The sequence below is a fragment of the Tachypleus tridentatus genome, chromosome 9 (assembly GCF_004210375.1).
Source record: "Tachypleus tridentatus isolate NWPU-2018 chromosome 9, ASM421037v1, whole genome shotgun sequence".
NCBI classification, from domain to species: Eukaryota; Metazoa; Arthropoda; class Merostomata; order Xiphosura; family Limulidae; genus Tachypleus; species Tachypleus tridentatus.
The window spans coordinates 129,591,049-129,608,259 of NC_134833.1; the positions used below are offsets into that span (position 1 = coordinate 129,591,049).

Below are 17,211 nucleotides of genomic sequence, written 5' to 3' on the forward strand. Positions count from 1 at the left end.
ATCACGTTTCGAAGTAATTTGGTTTCAAAAGTTTGTTTTATTCTACGGGTTAATTACTAATAACTGTATTAGTCGTCTAAAGCTCAAATTAAGTAAGTTTGAACAATGTATTGAAGAATGTAACCTGGTAGCTCGAGAGCTTGTAACTCTAGAATAGGTCCAGCATGACCATGTGGTTAAAGCACTCAATTCGTAATCCGAGGATTGCGGGTTCGAATCCCCTTCACACCAAACGCGCTCGCCCTTTCAGCCGTGGGGGCGTTATAATAATACGGTCAATCCCCCACTATTCGTTGGTAAAAGTGTAGCTTAAGAGTAGGCGGTGGGTAGTGATCACTAGCTGCCTTCCCTCTACTCTGACACTGTTAAATTAAGGATGGCTAGTGCAGATAGCCTTCGTGTAGCTTTGCGCGAAATTCAAACCAATTCTAGAACTCAGGGTTTTATCGTCATCGTAGATAAGCCATTTTGCTGTTTTTCGCAAAACACAAGAAAAGATATTGAATGACGATGTAGAGACAGTTTAAATACATCTGTTTTAAAATCGAAGCAAAGAACTAAATATGCTTTGAAAACAAAAGGTGTAAAAGGTAACTGTAGTCAAGTTATTATTGTAAAAAAGTCATAAAATTTAAATCAAGCAAAGAAAGAATTGACTTTCCGGTGTTTTCTTTTCAAGATGACGCTATAACACTAAATTTCTAATGCAGAACCAGTTGTAACGTTTAAATGCTCAAATTAGTATACATATACAAATCTCCAGTATATATGATATTACAAAATAGCGTGTAAACGGGGAAATATAACACACTAGGCACGTGGTAGAAATAACTTAGATTAACAAGAAACGACAACTTAATAAAGTTTCGCAGTCAGTTTTTGTTGGGTTTTTTTCAATAACAAAATTTGCATTATGTAACAATATATTTTGTAAATGTTATCTCAAAAATAACAATTTATTGATAGTAATGAAATAACGAGAAACTTATATTAATTTACTATTGGAAGTAAGAGTTAATTCTTCTAACATTTCGAATAATCGTAATTTGTATGGATTTATATTACTAAGTATTCAGGGTTTATATTACTAAGTATTCAGGGAAATGAAATTACACTCTTCCATTTACTACTTTTGGTAAACGGGACCAGATTGAAATTTCAAAAATGTATATTTTTATTTATCTTTTTTGTAACAACCTGTAGTCAAATCAATCGTTTGAAAGCCTATTAATGATAATACTTGAATATCTATTACCGACTAATTAATTGAGAAACCTTGAATGTCTATTAACAATAAGTTGGATGAGAAATATTGAATGTTATTAACAATAAGTTGGTTGATGAGAAACCTTGAATGTCTATTAATCATTAACTAGTTAAGAAACTTTGAATGTTTATTAAACGATTAGCTCGTAGAAAACACTTAAGTGTCTACCGTAAGTTCATTGTTATGTATATGGTATTATATTAATCTGGTTTTTTTTTTTACTGTATTCTGAAATTTCCTGACCTCTGACAGCATAATTTACTTTAGGTATTAACAGATATATAGCAAGGTATAACCGATGAAAAAAAAAAAAACATGAAATAGTGTTTTTAAGTATTATAATTTTTTTAATTTATTTCTTAATCGAAATACTTATGTGGTTAGAATATTAATGTACTTACATTAAGTTTCAGCGTATTTTCTTTCTTAGGCATAACGCTATGACAGTATTGAATAGAACAGAATAAGTAAACTGGATTAACAGTCGCTTATCCTATACTACATAGCCATACATACACGACTACAAAAGTTTTCTTCAAAATATAATACAACTTTATTGTTGAGAAAAAGAAATACAAAAATGTCACAGGATAAAACCGACCTCCTTTTAAACATTCGTTACTTTCTCTGTAGTCATATATATTATATACATTTGTCTCCATATGTAACCCCACACCACAACATTAAAACAGACAATAAATTCTGTACAGGGAATGGAAATTATGCAATTTGTGGCGAATTTCGGTTATCAGCTGAGTGAAGTTTGAGGTACAAAAAATATGGAATGTCCTTTACAAAACCATAATAACAACAATATCGGGTATTAAAAGATATGGAAACAAAACAATAGGCGTGAACACATGTAATTGTTGGATATCTGTACTTTTGTGAGGAACACATATAACACATATATAAGACACGTATTTGTTTTCTCTCAAACACTTTTTTTTTCTAGTGTTTCATCATTCGTAACGTTTAACTGCACTAAAAAAAGTTGTAGTATTTAATGGGCTTTTCTCGTTAAATATTGTACGTCTTCGCTAAACATTAATATATGTCTGTGTGAAATCGTAACCAAAACGAAAACACATAATCAAGTATATTTACCTAAGTTACAAATTCTGGGCGAAATCGTTGGCAGGATTATGTAAAGCATGGTTACACAAGACATAACTCTGAGATCAGCAGTTTGATTCCAACAAACGTGAACTTTGCCAACAGTACTTACTAAACTAAGTAAGTTATTTTTATGTTTTATTAGATATATAATACAATACAGACTCTCCTCAACACTTTAAAATATTTTTTTACGTTTGAAAACATTTATAGAATAATGTTATAATTTTCCACTACGACCTCCTTAACAAGGTGTACTCTAACAATTCGTAAACGACACCTACAACTTACATCATATAAAAAATCAAATTAAAGTGAAATCGTTTTAGAAGTTACAAGTCAGTTTCGCCTGCTTTAATGTTATAATTACAAGTCCTTAAGGTAACAGTATTGAACAATCATGACGTTACATCGTAAGCATTAAACGTTTTAATTTTGGATGTGCAAGAAACATCCTAACACAAATAATATCTTGAACAGGGTTTAGACATTTTACTTTATAACGTAACATCAGTGAGGCACAAATTTAAGGTATCATCAAGCACCTATATTTTCCACTATTTTACGTGATTAATAAACGTGAACAAACTAATATAAATGTCTAGCTCTTTTGGTAAACATATATATAAGTCGCTGTATCTTAAAGATGAAGCAGCGAGTGGCTTAATCATTTTTTTCCCTCTAGTAAGACAGATAACTTACAGCTGATAATAGATGCTTGCAGCGACATCTGCAAGAAAAACTCCTTTAAGCCTAGAAACTTTCAGTGATAATAGTAAGCAGCTAACCTCAGAGGAATTTTGGCACTAAAATAAAACTGACTTAAGGTGTAACAAATACATACAGCGCAAAGGTTTACTTACTTTAGCTATTGTTAAGCCTTGTCGTAAAGTAGGAGACGTATTTACATTAACATGTCATGATCATATTATAGGTGATGTCATACTATAACATGTATACATATAATATATAATTTCACTATATACCTTAATAGGTGTAAAACAACTTACTAGAATTTCATGTGTGATATCAAATCGTCAATATTCTACTACACGCAATAAAAACCTTTTTCTCTAATGTTATTATCATTGGTCAGCATGTTTCATATTGATACTTCCAGTTCCTAAAAGTTGCCATTAATTAAATTCTCCCAATACATTGAAAAACTCATTCCAAGTTTGTCTGAAATCCTTAAATTTAAAGGGAACACTTCACATTAAAATATCATCTGTTAAAAATTTGATTGATTCCATGACAAAGTGGGCCTGAAATGGAGATATTACGACTAGAATTCTTGAAGGAAAGGTAATATATAACAATGTGTTTTTCTTCTCATGAAATTCCTGTGTTTAATTATATAATATGATTATATACAAAAGTCTCATGTTAACAAACCCTATCTTTCAATTTTAACTAGGACTGTGCCAGCACAAGTCCATTTATCAAACTGAGAGAATTGAAACAATAACGTATACTAATAAATCAAATTTGGATTTCATTAATCTGTGTTGACCCAATCTGTTGGTCAACAAAAGTTCTTCTCTATATATGAAGTTGCTGTAGTTCTTTCACTATAAGTGGCATGACACAGCAATTTGACGATTTCAATAGATTCTGTGTTCCTAGATGGCGCTTCATCCGAAATTATTCACTTGGGACTTACGACCAGCGATCAATGTCAATCCCAGAATCTGGTGTGGTCTGAGTGGGTGACATAAAGTGAAATGTTTGACACCGACATGGCGCTCCTTGGCACATAAAACAACATGGAGTGAGGTTTAACTGTCGTTCGAAATCCATTAATTGTCCCAAAAAGTTGAAATTTGGTGAAATATTAGTCTTACGCTGTCGAACAAAGTCATACGCGTCATTAAGGGGCATGTTCATTTTCTGCATTAGGTAGGCAAGGGTTATGGTAACAGAACGACTTATACCAGCTAAACAGTGAACCAACACACCTTTTTTCCTTTGACGAGCCTCATCTGTAAAGAACAAGAGAAAGAATATTATTGATAATATCTTTAATAGAATAATGTGCACAACACTGGTTTAAAGTTTTGTTTGTTTTTTTAATTTCCCGCAAAGCTACTCGAAGGCTATCTGCGCTAGTCGCCCCTAATTTAGCAGTGTAAGACTAGAGGGAAGGCAACTAGTCATCACCACCCACCGCTAACTCTTGGACTACTTTTTTTACCAACGAATAGTGGGATTGACAGATCATATTATAACGCCCTCACAGCTGAAAGGTCGAGCATGTTTGGCGCGACCGGGATTCGAACGTCGACCTTCAGATTACGAATCGAATGCCTTAACCTACCAGGCCATACCGGGCCCTGGTTTAAAGAATTTAAAATGTTAAAATCAGTAAAATGAACTTTCTTATATATTATTTAACACTGAGTTCCAAATGATATCACGTTCTAACACTCAGAAAGAAAACAAGATGCTTGTTAGTAATTTAATAACATTTATTACATACATTTGAACTATAGTTGGCGTGTGATTATGAATACTTCAAAAGTAACGACTGAACTGACCTTAAACGTAAGAAAACATTGACAGGAGTGAAGTACTAGTTATTGTATTTTGGATTATCCCACAAAGCTACACATAATCTGCGTTAGCCGTCCTTAATTTTGAACTGACAGACTAGAGAAAACGCAGGTAGTCAACAGCACACACCGCCAACTCTTGAGTTATTCTAGTCTAAGAGTTGTATTTGGCAGTCATATTTTAACATGCCAACAGCCCGAGATACGGAATGCGTATTTTTTTTTCGACAACGGAAGCTTTGGATTTACAGTCCGGCACGATAACAGTAGGCAACGCTTGGCCATATTTTAATTTGACATAACTACAGTCCAAGTAAAACCTGGTTGATGCAATATAATAATGTCCAAACATATGTTACAATAAATGAATGACAGTAGTGGTACATAACATGCAGTAAAGATTTCGTTTTGTATTTTTGAAAAACCGTTGATAATGATTTTCTTAACGGTTGTGACTTTCAAGGTAAGTTAAACGGGAAATTTACATCTTCCTACTGTACATCGTCATCAGTTCATTCGTAGTTATATTCTACACAACATTACAAAATCTAATGACAATAAACCCAAAAGATAGTTACCCCGTTTTATACTTCGGAACACGCACCACCACAAATGTATCTGTTTATCTGAATCAGGAAAACATTTTCATCTTACGAAACCTAAGAAAGATAGTCAAATAAAATCGTTCCGGTATGGTCAGATGGTTAAAGCACCTCGACTCGTAATTCGAGATGCGCGGGTTCGAATCCCCGTCCCACCAAACATGCTCGCCCTTTCAGCCGTGGGGGCGTTATAATGTCACGGTCAATCCCACTATTCGTTGGTGAAAGAGTAGCCCAAGAGTTAGCGATGGGTGTTGATGACTCGCTGCCTTCCCTCTAGTCTAACACTGCTAAATTAGAGATGGCTAGCGCAGATAGCCAAAATGTAACTTTACGTGAAAATTCAAAACAAACAAACTCATTTAACTGTAAATGAAACACACAGTTGAAGCAGAACGTATTTCTTAATGTTATTAGGTCGTGGCTCGTGACAAGAATAATGTGCTTTTAACTTTACAATACTTGATACTTTTATAAACAATGTGGTTTTAACACATTTATAGACGTTGTCTGTTTCAGACTTTTCAGCTATCAATTTTCTAATATATTCTTCTACTTTTACTGTACGTTCTCTAAATGAATTCAGTTTTATCATTAGTTCTTTTACATTTATTTTCCATTCTGAACACTAGTTTACTGACGTGGCTCTCTTTTTAGCATCTTCTATAATACGTTTACATCTGTTCACTATACCAGCATCTCGTTAAGATCGGAAACAGAACGTTTCATTCTGATAAAGTATAAATAAATCAGAAAATTGTAAGCCAGAGTCTGAAAAAGTCGGTCGAGTCTTTACTTGCTATACTCCTGCTTTTTAAGATAAGCTATAGACTGTATGTTATATAAACAGAAACCCCAAGAAAAGCACTCGAGGGTATAAACACTTGCTGGAACAAACTGCAAGCGGTCTGGAAAAAAAAATATGGCTACCTCAGCCTTCCCTCTGGCAAGGCAACGGTAAGAGAAGACAACAAAAAAGAAGGCGTCACTGGTGCCATGAAGTCGCGGGTCAACCACTAAAGGTTAACCTAAAGGTTAATCGAAGATCTGAGATGCATTCGTTTGAAGAACTCAATGGGAGACTCCCGAGAAGACCAATAGAAAAGAGATTTTCAAAACACTAACTGACCTCGAAATTTCTTTAAGATATTGTATATCATACAAATCAGTCAAACATACAGTTGCAAAATGTATTTATATTTACTATGAAAAATCATCTCTGAAGAAGAGTTACTTATCCGTCTTTCTTATACATATATAAATAAAACAATGCGGGAAAAGTATATAATACCAACTCAAATCTAAACGTTAAAGCACCTACTGGGCAGTTTCCTTAAAGTCAGTGTTACTCCAATGCTGTATCAAATGTACGTGCAAATCTCGTTTTATGTACATAAAAACGATTGAAATATAAAATATTCCGATGCTGGTAAATATAACTGCTTTAAATAAACGTATATATATATATACTGTTTACATAGTACACCATATATATATAGTACACTATATATATATATATATAGTTATTAGTACACCATATTTAATTTCTTCATTATCACAGGGAGTTCCTGACACATACATGAAATATACTCCTTTTCTTTCCATAAGATCTGTCAAAAGATTTATAATAACTTTATGGTATCATTCTTCTGGTCTAAAAATGTTAAGGGACTCGACTCGTAATCCGAGGGTCACAGGTTCGAATCCCTGTCACATCAAACATGCTCGTCCTTTCAGCCGTGGAGGCGTTATAACGTAACGGTCAATCCCACTATTCGTTGGTAAAAGAGTAGCCCAAGAGTTGGCGGTGGTTAGTGATGACTAGCTGCCTTCCCTCTAGTCTCACATTGCTAAATTAGGGACGGCTAGCGCAGATAGCCCTCGCGTAGCTTTGGGCGAAATTCAAAACAAACCAAACCAAACTAAAATAGTTTTTTGGAATGACTTTAACAACACTGAACTACCTGGAATTCATTGCATCCGGTCAAGAGACTTCCTCAGGCAAAATATTTCTGTACCCTGGTAGCCGTCCCCCAGTACTTTCACAATAAGCCGTCAATATAGCCCCCTGGCTTTAAAAAAAAAAAAGCTCCCTTTCTTCACACATCAAGCCCTCATTGAAAAATCTTTAAAGCGCACCTGTTTATTCCTCGCTGTCAACTTCCGGTTGGTCACGTGACTCTATCCAACATTCCCACGCTCTACACAATCAGGGACCGTGTCCAAAGAGAGATCTTTATACAAAAGTATGTGGATATTTTAAAGATTCCTCCCTCTTCAATCGACGTCACACCAAACAGTATTTCTCTATACAACATCCCATCATTCACAATGACATAAATACATGCCACAAAGAAAACATGGGGGGAAGAGGTCTACAACAGTACCTTACGAACTGAAAGTACTAGAGGCACTGGCTTGGCTTTACAGAAGAGGGGTTTAGAATAATCATGAAGAGGCATTTTATGTGGCATTCTCATACTATGCATGATTTATGCAAGTTTTAAGCTATTGCTAGACGTACTGGTCATTTGTGATTAGAAAGTGGTCTGATAAAACCATATATTAATCTGATCATGCGTGATCCATATTGATTTATTCTCTGATCATCGTAAGCGAGAATGAGGCCAAATCATTATCAGGTAACTTGCGAAAACTTCACAAATTCTATGAAAACTTTCTGTCATTTTCAACTGATTTAAAAAGAAAAAAACAAAAGGACCAAAGAACTCCAGTTTAAAATGTAGTGTGACTATCATGTTGATCTGTGCAAAGGTAAACATATGATATATACCTTGTAATCTATTTCGGTGGCCATTTATGTCTCGTGACCAAAAAAGTCTACTTTCAGATATATCAGCCACGTATCGCTTATATCACCAATGTTAAACCATACCCTTTGTTTAAACATATATAATTATATTTCTAGCGTTTCAGGCAATACTTTATGATCCACCATCCAGCTGTAACAACATGGTAAACTTAAAGCACTCTTACCCAAAGTTACTAAAAATGGGGAATGCTTAGTTTTTGGAAACTCAGAGTAAGAGCTAAACCACAAGCGTTGTTTATTCTATCAAGCACAGGAAAAGGTCTAATGAAGCTTTAAGAGTATATTTTCACTCTCCCCCTTGCCTACACAAAACACAGGATGTGGCTGACAGGAAACTACAAGCGGAAGTGTCTTAACATTTCCACACCATAACACATGTTATCGTCAAAGACGCAAAGAAACACTTTAATTCTTCAGCTGGTCCATCTTCCAAGTGTTCAATTACCTTTTCTTTCGAGTGTGGGTGGGTTCACCTGCCACCGGATGTCGTTGGCGGGATCGGCCTGCTGAGTAAAATCACCACCCCCTCCCTAGTCCTCACCCAGCTCATATAGAAGACTTCCTTGTAAAGAGCCACACCCCTCCGTTGCATAAGCTGAATGACAAAAGTCTACTTTCCTTTCCTAAACAATGAATAAACAGAGGACCGGAAGGGTGTTTATTCGAAACCTCCTTTTACTGACGATAATTGTCTTTCCAAAAGACCTACTCCCCTTCCTGAGATACATATTAGTAACTAACTGTTCCTTGAATTTAAACAAACTGAAAAGATTTCCTCACTTTACAATTCTCTAACGACAAAGGTTCTGTACTTTTGAAACATTATACTGCTTACGCTGATAGAAATTAGGACTCGTTTGGTCCGAAGATGTCTACGTTGAAATTTTTTCTAAAATCATTTTCTAGAAACAGTTATGAAGTAGGGTATATTCCTATGACTAGCAGAGTTAAATAAGGGAGTTAGTGTTATCTCCGTTTCTGGGAGAGAGTCATTTTAACAGAAACTGAATTCGGGTCTTTGATAAAAACACGTGTAAGCACAGCAGAAAGAACCCGGCAGTCACCGTTCGACAAGCGGTCCGATTATTTTAATGTAACAACCAAAGTTCTGACAAGCCGACAAGACATTGGTGCCAATTTCATGTTACAAAAATAAACACGTGGGCTCTACCTGCTCAAGGAAGATCTTGACTCACACATGTCAATCAAGTGCATATCATATACTACAGCTGATGTACCATGTTGGTGGGTGTTAAGTTCACCATAGACTATATGGAAAATGTCAGTATAGGAGTTTATTTATTGAGAAAAATACGTTGAAACGAAATTATATATAACTGAAATACTGAGAATTTAGATTTGTGTTCTAAGCATAAAATACCTAAGATATCTTAAATATAAGAATTGAAAGAGAAAACTGCGAATTGTCTATTTTTTTATCTTTCATTCTAATAAAGAATTTATGGAATAAATAACTAACAAAAGCAACTACAAGTTTACAAATCACAAGTTTGACTGCCAGTGGGGAGGAGTTAGATTACTTGTCTGACAACAGTTATATTAACAGTAGTAATGAGCGTATTTATTACAAAACGTTCAACTTCAAATTCAAATTCAGTCAAAACCTTCGGGGCCCCGGCATGGCCAGGTAGTTAAGACATTCGACTCGTAATTCGAGGGTCGCAGATTCGAATCCCCGTCATACCAAACATGCTCGCTCTTTCAGCCATGGGAGCATTATAACGCACGGTCAATCCCACTATTCATTGGTAAAAAATAACCTAAGAGTTGACGGTGGGTGGTGACGACTAGCTATCTTCCCTCTGGTCTTACACTGCTAAATTAGGGACGGCTAGCGCAGATAGCGCTCGTATAGCTTTGCGAAAATTCAAAAACAAACAAAACTCCGGTTGGGCCATGATTTACTGAACATAAAGCCCATAAATTGTTAATTATATATATTTCAATGAAAAATGCATTTTCATAAGGTCCGTTTTTTGTCGGCTTTTTTGTGTGAACGTGCATTGAATGAAAAAAAAAGTACTATTTAAATTTCAGGTGAGTAAAAAGTTCATTCCACATTACCCACAAAAAACTTTCAGGCACATAAATGGGTAAAGGAAAGTTAATGTGTACTCTCCATCCCTTACTATCAAAGCTTGTAAGTATGAACCTTTGAATATATGGATTCGTATTACTTTTTTTTTCTTTCTGACAAACTGATTACGTATAGTGTATATCCTCAGGGTCTATTTAAACATTTAAATTATTTATTACTGGTATTCATCTTATAAAGACATACGTGTGTGCGTGCTTTACTCAGTACTTCATTTACAGTGTCGTTAGCTTGTCCATGCATTGTACGTGTACATGTAGGCGATGTGTGGGAAGCAAAATCACCGCCTTATACCAACTCGAGTATAGACATTCGTTCACGCTGTGCTATCGACTTTCACATTGCGCATGCCCTGACACACTGCGTCTCTTCCGTGACAATAACAAGTGAATGTGCCGAAGTAGACGTAAAAGAGCTATGTGATACTTGAATGGAATGTAGGTGGTGTATATGACATACCGGTCTGTATGAATGGACTAGTAAAGTAAGCACGAGTCACTCAAAAACTTCCTCTTTTCTTGAATCAAGAGCTATGTGATACTTGAATGGAATGTAGGTGGTGTATATGACATACCGGTCTGTATGAATGGACTAATACCGAATCAAGAGCTATGTGATACTTGAATGGAATGTAGGTGGTGTATATGACATACCGGTCTGTATGAATGGACTAATAAAGTAAGCACGAGCCACTCAAAAACTTCCTCTTTTCTTGAATCTTTCTACTAACACTGTTGTTGAATGAGGTGGTAAACATCTTTAGAAACCGAACGCAGGACTAATAGGACTTTTTTCCCATCTACATTACAGAGTACAGAAAGAGTTTCAGAGAAATTTGTAATATTTTTGTTTTACTCGGTGCCCTTCTAAAGTCCATCGCTGGTACAGCGGTAAGTCTACTGATTTACATCGATAAAATCAGAGGTTCGATTCCTCTCGGTGGGCTCAGCAGATGGCCCGATATGGCTTTGCTATAAGAAAACACACACACACGCCTTTCTAAAAACGATCTGTTGATACTAAAAATGGTTAAAGGGACCGACTAAATAAAAATTTATAACACAGGAGCGGGGGCGTCTGCCTGTCTGATAAGTACTATAGTTGTATACATTTTCCAGTTATTATGATAAAACTGTATACTAACCAATAAAAGTGATTGCTTTCGTGAAGAAGCTTCCTAGGTTTTGAGACCAGTGGTCCTGAATTGGAATGTGCATGTAATGAAAACCAAGTCCTTTATCCTCAAATACGTTCGGTAAATCAGGGGTGACATTTAGGATGTATACAATGCGATGTTTCTTAAGGGCCTGTAAGTCCTGGGAGTTCTCAGCGTTTCCAAGGAAGAGGTAAGGTAATATTTCGACCGGAAATGGTGTATCACTGGGGCTGGCGGAGTCCTTCGTGAAGCCGCTATCACAGCGATCTTGGTCAGAATCTGCACCGTCAGAAGGCGCTGTAATCCTCAGGGTTTCCAGGCCTAAGATTTCTGATTCAACCGGATTAATTTCCTGACCCTCTGCTTCGCACCATTCCGGAAACTGTGCTTGAAAGCTCTCGAATCCTCCTGTGAGAACCAATTAAAACGTTCTGGTAAAATATGAACAGTAATCACTGAACATTAGATATTAGTAATAAAATAAAACGTTGAAAGTTATATAACAGCTACAATACATACAATAAGTTCTTTCACATCTAGATTTAATAGATTTTTTTCTGATCTCATGGTATATAAACTTTTCATTTTTTGTACAGTGATGAGTAAGAGATTAATATAAAACATGTCACACAAACAACAGCTCTGTTCACACAAATCAGGTTAAATGTTAACGAAGTTGATTCACTATCCAAAGAGCGGATGTGGTCAATTACAGAGTTGAAAACAATTCTAAGCAAAACAACAAAAAAGGTTTCATAGTGGATTAAAGTGTGGAAATGCTGAACTACAATTAAAATATCCTTACAAACTGTGTATGCAAACCATGTGTTTATTCTTTAAGTATTTATGCTCAGCTGAACACAGAAACACATATATAAAGAGTACTTGTACAAAGCACGAGGTCTCGTGAGGATATAAGTTATGATCTCCAACACTTGTTATCATACCCTAGGCAACATTGCAAGGCAGACTAGTTGGTTGGCCTCCAGCCAATGTTGTGAATGGAAAGGGGGTACAGAGGGGAACAGACGTCAATGCACAGTTTGCCCTCAGGATTCGGGCGCTCCCTGTTTGCTTCTATCTTGACAGCCAAATCCAACACTACAGCATTAAGTTCGCACACACGCGCCACTCCCCGTGATCAGACAACATGGCTCCGGCTCGTGGGGCGGCACACCCACTACAGGATGTAAGCCTTAAAAACTTGTTCGTTAATCGCCCATGTATTATAAGAATCACCTAAAACGACCTCAACCAAAGTCCTTGGGCATCTTAGAGAACTGGAAACATTCTCTATTCACAGTAATATTTTTTATAATGTTATCTCCACAAAATGATACGTTTCGTGCAGTTTTCTGCAAAGTATTATCAGATACACAGAATAACATACAACACAAACTAATCAACCTTGTGAGTTTTGTTAATCCTAGCTATAACAATATCTTGAATATTGACCCCCTCCAGTGGCACAGCGGACTGAGAACGCTAAAAACCGGGTTTTAATACCCGTAGTAGGCAGAGCACAAATAACCTGTTAAGTAGCTTTGTCCTTAACTATAAAAAAAAAAAAACCAGCCATGAATATCCTTACTCCAATGACTTTTTATTAAAACTTTCCAAACGTAACGTATGGATATTTTTGTATCAGGTTGTTAATATCAGCCTAATGAAAACTATTTTCCTTTACATTGTACAACATCAGAAACCTTCACGGTCTGCTAATCAGCAACACAACCATATTTTCATTATCGTGTAATTTTACAAGTGGTTTAATAGTTTTGTTCAAACGGATAAAAAACTCAAATTATATTCTCACTTTAGTTTGTTGGTTTCCTCACACGTTATTCCTTGTTAACCTTAGTTTCACATTCAAGTGAAGACTGGTTTCCGGTCTCAATTTGTTTGTCGTTAAGAGATACTACACTGGAATATCAGAATTCTGCCTATCACGGTTATCAAAACCTTGAGCCACCAAGGGGGTTATATTTCCGGTCTGATAAAACTTACAGATTTACTGCACACTCACGTATTTATATATATATATAGTTCCTGCCAATCGCTTATGGAAACTTATAAGGATATAAATATTCCGCCCGCTAAACTTATATCTTGTGTTATATATAATCGTTTCATTTTATTAAAGCCTTCCAATGCCCTTCTCTCCCCCACAAGTAACAAAATGTGAATAACTGCTTTCACACGAAACTATCTAGCATTTATCATTTTGCAACTTACAGGTTTGTATGTATTTATGGTAAATTTAATAGCCCGAACGGTATGCTCGGTGTTTATGACGACCACTAGTGGTGTTTGCTATACACATTTTATCATACTTTCGTCAGATGTCATCGTTACAAAATGGAGTCAGTAACTGACATTCTGGTACCCACGTATTGTGGAACTGGGTGTATGTACAGCACGTGAACAAGCCGTAGCCAAAAGACTGCCGTTCATCGTAGTTACAACAATTGAATCCCGATACAGTGAACGACGCTCGTTATAGTTCAGTCGAAAACGGTGAGCACTGAAAAAAAGTTATAACCGGAAATGCAATCTAGCTGAAAGATCCGTCCACGTTCTAGAACACTGTTGCTTTTTCTTCCCTATAGGCTGTAATTAGGAACTTCTTAGTTCGCGTCATCTTAGTCTCGGCTACTGCTATTAGTCTTCGAAGTTAGTTTCCTTAGGCCCACAGCCTCTATCCCGGACCGGAAAGCAGTAGTCACGCGTGTTGCTAATGCCGTGTTCTTTGGTGTTTTTCCCACCCTCTCAGCCATGAAGCACCCCCGCATCTCTCCCCTTTCCCCTTGAGCATAGACCGATTCGGCACGGGGTCAAACAACAACATCCGGAATAAGGTATTTGTAACCGGACATAAGTTTTCAGTATCGGTTATAAACGTATATTGTTCGTAAGTACAATCGAATTTAGAGCTGGGAAAATGTAGTTAAAACCTCGTACATTTCCTAGAGACTATAAACAAGCAAATGAGCTGCTTTTCCATTACGGCGGCTTTACAATTACAGTGGTTTTCTTACGACTGTTAGAACTTGTTTTGATTTCATCTAGTTATCAGATGTATTTTCGAACAAGTTTAGACTATATAATAAAAATTACATGAATAGACACGTTCTAAACATCCAACCGCCTCAAACTTGGACAACGACAAATGTAACTGGCATTTTAAATCTATTTCATTTTAATCTTACCTATCTTCTCAAATTATTCTCAGATAAATAAAAATTGCAAAAAAATTCCATTTTTTGCTACTAATTAATTGCAAGAACTGAGCGCGTGCTTTCTTACAACAAAAAAGCCACATGGGGCTATCTATCAGCTGTGCCCACCGGTAGGAATCAAACCGTTGATTTTAGCATTGTAAATCCGAAGACTTACCATTGTCCTACAGTGGAGCACTAGAACTGAGGACTTATTTCTGATCTTTTACACACGTTTTACATGGCAAACTTCCTCTTCACATGTTACTGATATACTCACTTCGTACATTCACACAAACGTTTATGAAAATCGTTATTTTATCAGTAAAATCGGACGTTACTTTTTATTAAAACCTTTAGAGTTCCAAACTGTAACGACATATATTTATTCAACCCATTTCGTGAAATCTATTTTTTTCTTATTTTCAAAATGTATTCCATTTAACTTGATACTAATACTCTTAATAGGTTGTTTATAATACGCCTTTGTGAGTAAAAGCATCATCGTGTCTCACGACAAGCCAAAGTCTTAATCTCTACCAACCACAAAATATACAAAAATATATCACAATTTATAACAACTGTGCTACAGTTCTTGTGATAATTTCCAGTTTCTCATAAATGTATTGGCTGTGTGAATATCTCTTTGACGAGGTTGGATATTTATGTCCGCAGTATTGGTCTTCGTGTAAAACAGTTTTGGTCAGCTCATTTACTGCCATTCACGCATTAACTTTAAGATGATAAAGATGGAAGTAATCTTGACCTCAGGGCAGGACCATACAAGCAATTAAAAAACACAACACTAAGCTCTTCTTCAGTATCAAAAGTTTATTTATGTTAGGTGTTGAAACTGGTGTAGTTCCCTTTGGATAGCTTTGCTCCTGGTGTAATACGGTGACTAGTTTCCCGTGTAACTTTCATGATAAACCTCTCTTATTAAGATAACGCGAAAAATGTACCAATGAAAGAAAAATGCAAACGATTAATGCAGAAGTAAAAGCACAGTCTATTTAACGAACCTGTATTATTGAATAAGAAAACAAAAAGTTGAAAATGTTGGTTTTGATTAATGAGAATTATTTTGTATGCTGAATGCAAATACTATTCTGAAACAGTTCATGGCAAATTATATCCTTATTTTAATAGCTGAAACACACATACCCCTTAAAAATAGAGTTTTCTCTTTGTAAAACTTTTGCATAAAAACAATACTGAAGAGTTTTTGTTGGTTTTTTTTCCAAAAGGCCAATAGACTTTAAAGAACTAACAGAATATGCGTTGAAGATTATATTTACAAACCTACTAAAACCGTTTTACAGTCTTGTATTCGACTTGTTTGACTTACCACGCGGATTAAGTTGAAATAAAACATAATTAATAAATTTCCGAGTACTATAACACACAAAACAGTTTCAATCACCCAGTTATAACGGTAGAGTACCAAAGGTGGCCTCAACTTACCTTGTAAATAAACAGCACGACAGCCATCTTGCTCGATTCTCCGTAGCAGCGTGGTAAGCACCTCGACTGATTCTTCACCTCTCTTGTTGTATAACACAATTATGTGCGTTTGGTTTAGTCTCGTGAACTTTTCACGGCTTTCATTGTCTTTAATTAAACTAGCAACTGTCAATTTCCCATCTGAAATTCGCCGTAACATCAGAATAGAAGGTGGAACGACAACATTGATGGCATCGCGGACGTGAAGATGGTGATACTCTGTGCTCGACCGGCAGTCAAAGGGCAAAATTTGGCCGTGATGACAGATTTGTTCGACAAGCCACTGGGGAGACACTTGGTGATCCTGATTCATGGCTTGATGCTTCTTAAAGTACTCAAGACAAGGCATAATTTTGAAATAAAGGGGTTGAAACAACACTGATAACACCCCTCATTAGAAACAGACCTGCAGTATGAGACTTGACGTTTAGTTGTGTTGCGGAGAGTTTAAACGAAACAGTCAGCTCGCTTGGGCAAAACTCCAAGCAAAAACACCGTTTCTTCATTCAGAAGTTGGCTTACTTGTTTGGTTATTAAAGAGTTCTCTGATAAACGTCGAGTTCACACGATATACAGGCGTGTTGAAATCTTCAAATTAACCACATTCTAACACAGTCTGTACAGAAATGAGTCCTTTCTAATCTAGTCTGCACCTTACATTGACTCTGTTAGTTCAAGATGAGGTCTGACGAAAGCAGGAGCACGTGACACCTCTGTCCAATCACGAACTACAATATGCAATCTCATTGACTTTCGCTTATTGTCAGGAAATGACGTCACTGAATATGAGCTGGTTCAATCGTAAACAAAATTATGTTGTCTTCTCATAATGAAAGTGAATTTTAAAT

The 17,211-nt window shown here is 36.1% G+C and overlaps 1 protein-coding gene and 1 long non-coding RNA gene across 2 annotated transcripts; one reads left to right on the forward strand and one right to left on the reverse strand.

The window, feature by feature from the left end:
• Nucleotides 1–1,796: 1,796 nt before the first annotated feature.
• LOC143226366 (dual specificity protein phosphatase 6-like) lies at nucleotides 1,797–17,033 on the reverse strand. Its single transcript, XM_076457252.1, has 3 exons — nucleotides 16,325–17,033; nucleotides 11,631–12,050; nucleotides 1,797–4,365 (listed from the first exon to the last, which is right to left on the reverse strand). Exons 1-3 carry the CDS (start codon nucleotides 16,710–16,712, stop codon nucleotides 4,043–4,045), a joined length of 1,131 nt encoding a protein of 376 aa, XP_076313367.1. The 5' UTR covers nucleotides 16,713–17,033; the 3' UTR covers nucleotides 1,797–4,042.
• LOC143226367 (uncharacterized) lies at nucleotides 10,569–16,990 on the forward strand. Its single transcript, XR_013014569.1, has 2 exons — nucleotides 10,569–11,042; nucleotides 11,122–16,990. It is a non-coding gene; the product is annotated as an uncharacterized LOC143226367 (long non-coding RNA).
• Nucleotides 17,034–17,211: the final 178 nt, after the last annotated feature.

Coding starts and splice junctions, on each gene's coding strand:
- LOC143226366 (XM_076457252.1), bottom strand. CDS start 16,712: ATGCCTTGTCTTGAGTACTTTAAGAAGCATCAAGCCATGAATCAGGAT. Junction 12,051..16,324: donor TCGTGCTGTTTATTTACAAG/GTAAGTTGAGGC, acceptor TGGTTCTCACAG/GAGGATTCGAGAGCTTTCAA. Junction 4,366..11,630: donor GAAAGCAATCACTTTTATTG/GTTAGTATACAG, acceptor TGTTCTTTACAG/ATGAGGCTCGTCAAAGGAAA.